This window comes from Argiope bruennichi, chromosome 8 (genome assembly GCF_947563725.1).
Source record: "Argiope bruennichi chromosome 8, qqArgBrue1.1, whole genome shotgun sequence".
In the NCBI taxonomy this organism is placed as follows: Eukaryota; Metazoa; Arthropoda; class Arachnida; order Araneae; family Araneidae; genus Argiope; species Argiope bruennichi.
In genome coordinates, this window is record NC_079158.1 from 2054908 (window position 1) to 2063028 (window position 8121).

Sequence of the window (8121 nt, forward strand, 5' to 3'; positions counted from 1 at the left end):
GTGTCTAAGATTCTAATTACGACTGTCCAGTAAAATTTTAAATACGGTGTCAATCTGGTCTAAAAGCACAATGCTAATAATACGAATGAATTCTGCGCATGTGCGTGAACGTGACTCGTAAAATTTTGAATAAATATAGAAATATTTTGAAATTCAATTCTATTTTCGACGTATATGATTTGGAATAATTCATTTTAACTCTAGAATTGAAAGTTGAAACTGACTAAAATAAATTTAAAAAAAAGAAAAATATATAAAAACATTTGACGGCTCCGATCCTCGAACTGAAGACCTGCAAAACTAAGTTCCAAACCCTGCCAATCCAGCCACCAAGCTTCATAAACCGAGCGCTTCTGAATGGTCTAAGATTCTCATTACAACTGTCCAGTAAAATTTTAAATACGGTGTCAATATGGTCTAAAAGCAGAATGCTAATAATACGAATGAATTTTGCGCATGTGCGCGAACATGACTCGTAAAATTTCGAATAAATATAGAAATATTTTGAAATTAAATTCTATTTTTGACGTATAGGATTTGGAATTATTCATTTTAACTCTAGGAATGAAGGAGTAATCTGGCTAAAATAAATTTTAAAAAAAGAAGAAAAATATATAAAAATATATGTCGGCTTCGAGCCTCGAACTGAAGAACTGCAAAACCAAGTTCCTCACTCTGCCGATCCAGCCACCATTCTTCGTAAACCGAGAGCTTCTGAAGGGTCTAAGATTCTCATTATGACTGTCCAGTAAAATTTTAAAAACGGTGTCAATCTGGTCTAAAAGCACAATGCTAAGAATACGAATGAATTCTGCGCATGTGCGTGAACTTGTAAAATTTCGAATAAATATAGAAATATTTTGAAATTAAATTCTATTTTTGACGTATATGATTTGGAATTATTCATTTTAACTCTAGTAATGAAAGATGAAACTGACTAAAATAAATTTAAAAAAAAGAAGACGAAAAATATATAAAAATATTTGTCGGCTTCGAGCCTCGAACTGAGGACCTGCAAAACTATATGGCACACTCGGCCGATCCAGCCAACAAGCTTCGCAACCCGAGAGCTTCTGATTGGTTGGTTTGTTGGTTTGTGAGGTTTATTGGCGCAAAAGCCACATTTGGCCATACTGCGCCAATCAAATGGTAAAATTATAAAAGATATACTGAACCAACAAATGAGTGTTTTAAAAAAGTGTGCAAAGATAAAATTGCATAATTTAAAAAGTTATCTTGGTATCTGAACATTTAAAAACATAAAATTGTGAAACAAAGAAGAACGAACAAGAACACAAAAATGTTCAACACAAATAGAATAATAGAAAAATTATATACAAGTAAAAATGCCAATAGCTCGTAAGAATTTAAAAATATTTGGGTGGTATTTTTCACCCACCAAGTCTTGTAATGTTGAAGACGAGTTAAAAAAACGAGCACGATACGAATTAAAAGCAGGACATTCAATTAAGATATGGTGAACAGTAAAATTAACATGGCAGCTGTTGCACATAGGCGCATTTTCCCCGAAAATGAGATGTTTGTGGTTGAAGCGCGTATGCCCTATACGGAGACGAGTCAATTTAACATCCATCTCACGTATAGGATGAACAGGCCAAGAAACAACGTCCGTTTTTATAAAATGTAGTTTATTTTGGATCTGCAGATCCCATGACATTTGCCAGTTTGAACAGATGTGGTGATAGATGGACCTTTTAATGTCGCAGAAGGGAATTCCCATGCGCAGATTTTGCGGCCAAGTCCGCCTTCTCATTCCCCAAGATGCCGACATGACTCGGTACCCAGCAGAAAATAATATTTAATCCATCATTTTTTAAAAGTCGCAAGGTGAATAAAATTTTAATGGCAATCGGATGCATCCGATTGTGGTAATGCGATAGTGTATCCAGAGCACTCATGCTATCGGTGTAAATAATAAATTTACGCTGAGTAGAGGATGAAATTTTCTGAAGAGCGCAGAAAATTGCTACCAACTCGGCAGTAAAAACTGAGCAGCAATTATGCAGACGGTGGCTAAGTGTATCAGATGGAAGTATGATGCCGCAACCAGCATAACCATCCGATTTTGAGCCATCCGTGAAAATTGGCACAAAGGAGGAATACCGATAGCGATGATATAAAAATAGCTGTTGGAAAACAAAAGGAGCAGTTAATGATTTGTCGAATCCTGTGAAGGTTCGTTGGTTAATTGGTTTGTGCGGTTTATTGGCGCAAGAGCCATATTTGGCCATGCTGCGCCAAGCAAATGGTAAGAAAAAAGGCCAACAATAAAACCAAACACATTAAAAAATATAAAAGCGAAAATGATCAGCATAAAAATGCAGGAAATTACTGTGCAATTATGTTAATGATTTAAATAAAATACTGATGTGATGAAAGTGTTACAATGAAGCAAAGTAAAAGGTGGAACATGAACAAAAGTCAAAATTACTAAATACAAGAATAAAAGCCAATGGTTTTTAGAAACTTGAAAATATTTGGGTGGTGTGTTTCACCCACCAGGTCCTGTAATTTAACAGAAGACGAGTAGAAAATATTACGACGATGAACATTAAAATTGGGACATTCGATTAAGATATGTTTAATACTAAAAGCAATATTACAAGTGGTACACATTGGCACCCTTTCACCGACGATGAGGTGACGATGAGTATAGCGAGTATGTCCTATACGGAGGCGAGTCAATTTAACATCATTCTCTCGTATAGGTGAAACTGGCCACAAACCAATCGTGGGTTTTATTAAATGTAGTTTGTTCTGGATCTGCAGATCCCATGATTTTTGCCAAGTTTTAAAGAGTTGATAAATAAATAACTTTTTGACGTCACAATATGGGAGGGCCAGAGACAGAGATGTTGATGCAGATTTAGCTGCAACATCAGCTTTTTCATTGCCCGAAATACCCACGTGACTCGGAACCCAGCAGAGAAGAATATTAAAGCCCCTGCTTTTCAGTATCCGCAGGTTAAACAAAATTTCAAAAGCGACTGGATGCATATGGTTGCGGAAATGAGAAAGTGTTTCCAAAGCACTCATACTGTCGGTATATATGATAACACTACGCTGAGTAGAGAGTGAAATTTCCTGTAGTGCGTGAGATATTGCAACCAACTCAGCAGTAAAAACAGAACAAACGTTGTTTAGCCGATAGCTGAGTGTATTAGATGGAGTTACAATGGCACAACCAACATATCCATCTGATTTTGAGTCATCTGTAAACACTGGGGTAAAAGAAGAATACTGACAGCGGTGCTGATGAAAAATTTGTTGGAAAATAACAGGATTAGTTGAAAATTTATCAAACCCCAAGAAAGGGTTCAAAAAGGAAAAATTGGGAATATCCCAAGGAGGAAAAGAATAAAAATCAAGAAATTTAATGGCAACGTTATTAAGGTCCGAGTCGTGCAGGGAATTTTTGACTCTCCGACAAAAAGGAAGAATATGATAAGGTCGGGCATCATAAATTCTTTGAAGGTTTTCAGGAAAACCCATGCAATGAATGGGATGGTTTGGGACAGATTGTGCACGGAAATAAAACAAGGTAGATAATTTTTGACGCCGCAAACAAAGTGGCAACTGGTGACAAATTACATATAAACTCTCAACTGGAGAGGTGCGGAAAGCACCAGAGCAGATCCTGAGAGCAGAGTGATGGACAGTATCAAGATGTCTCAAAACAGAAGGGCGGGCAGACCCATAAACCACACAGCCATAATCCATTCGTGAAAGAATGACTGCTTGATATATACGAAGTAGGGAGGTTCGATCGGCTCCCCAGGATGTTTTGGAGAGAACTTTTAAGATATTCAATTTTTTTCGCATCTCTTCCTCAAGTTTAATATATGTGGAAGGAAAGTGAGTTTACGATCGAACGTCACTCCCAAAAATCTTACTTCAGTCACAACTGGAATTGGTGTATCACGTATCTTTACAACAGGATCTAAATGCATATTTCTCTTCTTACAGAAGTGAACACATTGACTCTTCTCAGGAGAAATAGCGTGACCATTTTTATTACACCAAGTAATCACTTTATTGACTGCATTTTGTAATTGTTGTTCGATTAAATTCATGTTACTACCTTCGCATGAGATCTGCAGATCATCAACATAGAGACTGGCTTGAACAAATGAAGGCAAATAATTTAAAATTTGACTAAGATGCACAATAAAAAGTGTGACGCTGAGGACACTTCCTTGTGGAACACCCTCAGCTTGTATAAAATGATTTGAATAAAAACTACCAATACGAACTCGAAATATACGATGAGATAAAAAGTTCTGTAAAAATATAGGCATGTTTCCTCTAAAACCAAATTTAAAAAGTGTAGAAAGTATGCCATAGCGCCACGCACGGTCATATGCTTTCTCAATATCAAAGAAAATGGAGACAAGTTGGTTCCTCCTGACAAATGCGTTCCGAATTTGGGTTTCCAATAGAATGAGATTATCAGAAGTTGATCTGCCTCCACGGAAACCACTCTGAAACTGGGGTATGCATCCTTGTTTCTCCAATTCGAAGATTAGACGAGCATTGACCATGCGTTCAAAGGTCTTGCAAACACAGTTGGTAAGGGCAATAGGTCTATAGTTCAGAGGGTTTAATGGATCTTTTCCAGGTTTTAGAATTGGAATTACAGTAGCTTCGCTCCATTGTTTAGGGTATTTATGTTCAGTCCAAATTCTGTTAAAAAGTAACAACAAATTAGATAAGGAGGTTTCATTTAAATGGCGAAGCATGCTATAAGTTATTCCATCTGGCCCCGGGCTTGTGTCTCCGGCTTGAGACAGAGCCGTTTTCAATTCAAACATCCTGAATTCAGAGTTGTATGTTAAAGTATTTCGGTCATTAAAATGCAAAGTCAGTCGCTCCGCAAGATTCTTAATTTCCAGAAATTCAGAACTATAGGAATCAATTGCGGAAACTTGTGCGAAAGCATGACCAAGAATATTAGCTACTTCTAATGGGGAGGAATGCACTAAGTTTCCTGTTTTTAAAACAGGAATGGAAGTTTCACTATAAATCCCATTTGCAGCTTTTACCTTTTTCCACAACAGTTTGGTGGAAGTTGAGGATGTGATCGAAGACACAAACTTGATCCAAGATTCCCTCTGACTACGTCTGCGAATGCGTCGAGCTAAGGCTTTGGCTTTCTTAAAAGCCACAAGATTTTCTATCGTAGGGTACCTTCTAAAAATATTCCAGCGTTTTTTCTGATTCTTATAACTATCGCGGCAAGCTTCATTCCACCACGGTCTGCGAAATTTTCTCAGACGTGGGGAGGTCTTTGGAATGGTGGCATTTACGGCACTTATTATGCTGTCAACGACTTGCTGCACAGCGTCCGTGATATCGTTAGTATTGACCATGATCTCAGTGATTTCTGCCAAATGAGAGAAAGCATCCCAGTCTGCTCGCTGGAATAGAAAACGCGGAGGACAAGGAGTCGCACCGTCGCTATCAGCATGCGAGACCATAATGGGGAAGTGATCACTATTGTAAAGGTCTTTGCTTACAGCAAAATTCAGCAATGGCATGAGCTCAGGAGAACATATGGCCAAATCAACACTATGGAAGCTGCGTGTGGGTTCATGAAAGTAAGTCTTCTCGTCATTATTAAGGAGACAGAGACAGTTATTAGAAATAAATTGCTCGATCTGTCGCCCACGAGAATTAGTACTTTCTGAACCCCACCAAACACTATGCCCGTTGAAATCGCCTAGTATAATAAGTGGTCTAGGAAGCTGGTCCACTAAATTGTCAAGATGTTGTTGATTAATGACATCATGAGGCGGTAAATATATACTACAGACTGTGACTAATGTTCGTGTGTGAACTTGCACTGCCACAGCCTGTAGAGGTGTATGCAAAGTAAGAGGTGTGCTTGGATATAGATTTGAGGTTAAGAGACAGACACCACCAGAACTCCGAGATCCTGTGTCTGTATCTTTCCTGGTACAATTATAACCGCGCAATTTTATTGGAATACTGGGTGTTAAGAAGGTTTCTTGAATACCTAAGCAAATTGGATGAAATTTGTTTAAAATTGTCTTGATGTCTGAAAGTTTGGAACGTATGCCGCGACAATTCCATGAAAAGAAGGTACCCATTACGAGCGAGGTTTGGAAAAGGAGAGAGAATGGCCATTTATTGGAGTTGCCTGATCTTCGCAACTCATATCAAGTGCATCTTCATCCTCCGATGGATGGAGCTTAAAATCGGGAATGGTTGGTTTGCCCCCAAAAATGGACGTTAAGTCCTTATGGGCTATACCATCTTTCGCCAACCCCAAAGCAACTGAATTCCGTGAAGTAGACTTTTGCAGTTTCGAGGAAAGGTCTTTATGTGAAAGACCACGTTTTGCGAGTTTTAATGTCAGTGAGGACTGAGGTTTTTTTTTCCGAATTTTTTTCGATGTTGACAGGTCAGGTTTAGGAGATTCTGGAAGGCTTTTAACAGAATTCTCAGAATCAGATTCAGAAGTTTTTGCAGGAGGTTTTGTCTTTGTAGTCTGCTTCATACAGTTCTCACAGGAACAATTTATGCAAAACGATTTTTGGACAACGGAAGCATAACTTACACCAGGAGTAGGAGTTTGAGTTTGGACCCTACGCCTGGCTTCGGGGTATGATAAATTTTCTTTTATTTTTAATGATGTCACTTGTTTTTCCAAGTTCCAGCGTGGGCAAGATCGAGCATATGAAGGGTGATCACCACCGCAGTTCACGCACTTTTCTTTTGCGGTGCACAACTGGCTGTCAGGCCCTTTTTCAGCACAACGGGCACAAGTTAGTGTCCCGCGGCAATTTACTTTGGAATGACCATATCGCTGGCACTGATAACATCTTAATGGATTCGGAATGTACGGTCGAACTGGTAACTTTATATGGCCCGCATATATATATTCTGGTATATTAGGACTGTGAAATGTAAGTATATAGTGTTTAGTTGGGAGTATTTGACCTTCTCGCCGAATTGTAATCTGGCGAACTTGCGTCACTCCTTGTGGTTTCAATTCATGGGATATTTCTTCTAAAGACACATTGAATAGTTCTCCGCAGGTAATAACACCTTTGGAGAAATTTAGAGATGTATGTGAATTCACGGAAACCGGAATATCTGCAAGAGCTTTGAGTTTGATAATTTGTTGTGCTTGTTTTTTGGTGTTTATTTCCACTAGCAGATCACCAGATCGCATTTTCCGAATAGATAGGACATCACCAACTGTAGCTGATATTGCTTTCTGCACAAGAAACGGTGAAACAGAAGAAAAGGTCTCTTTATTATCCGATAGGCGCTTGATTACAAAAAACTTATCAAAATAATGAATATTAGTGGTAATATGGTAAACTTTACGCCCACTGAAGGGACCACGTTTGGAGGAGCCCATACGATATCAGAAAAGATTCGGGTCCGACGGCACCGCCCACCACGGAGCCCAACAAGGGAAGGCAGCCACCGGCTCTGGCCATTCCCAGCCTCGGCGCTTACCTTGATGCTAGCCGGAACCTATACGCTCGGAGTTACCCCCGGGGACAGTGACCACCCTTAACGCCAAGCCCAAGGAGTAACCCCTTCGCTTGATCCCTAGCAGAGTAGCCACTCAGGTGACTAGCTACCAGCCGATTGATGCATAGGGGACCACAGTGCACCACCCGTCTTTCTAGTGGGTTGCCACGCACGGCCAACACGTGGGGTTTTGGCTGTCCATGAGAAGCAAGAAGCAAACAGAGCGGCGACAGCTTCTCATGGAGAGCTCCCTCGCTTGCCGTCGAGGGAAGGAAAAACACAGCAGAAAGCAGAAGGCGTAGGGGAGTTTGAACATGAAGGGAGTAAAGATCCCTGGGTACCTCGGGATTGGGACACCCGTACTCACCTATAGTAGGTGAGCCCCTGAGGGGTCGAATCCTGTGAAAGGATTCAAGTATGAAAATTGTGGGATATCCCAAGGAGGGAAACTAAGAAAGTCAACAGCTTTAACGCGAACAGTATTAAGCTCCAAGTCATGCAGGAGCAATCTGGCTCTCTCACAAAATGGAAGAATGTGAGAGGGGCGGGCATTATATAGTCGACGGAGACCGACTGGCAAGGAATTATCGC

The 8121-nt window shown here is 39.8% G+C and overlaps 1 protein-coding gene across 1 annotated transcript; it reads right to left on the reverse strand.

Annotated features, from left to right (window-relative positions):
* Positions 1-6130: 6130 nt before the first annotated feature.
* LOC129981395 (uncharacterized) lies at positions 6131-7219 on the reverse strand. The gene has a single exon (XM_056092226.1). It carries the CDS (start codon positions 7217-7219, stop codon positions 6131-6133), a length of 1089 nt encoding a protein of 362 aa, XP_055948201.1.
* Positions 7220-8121: the final 902 nt, after the last annotated feature.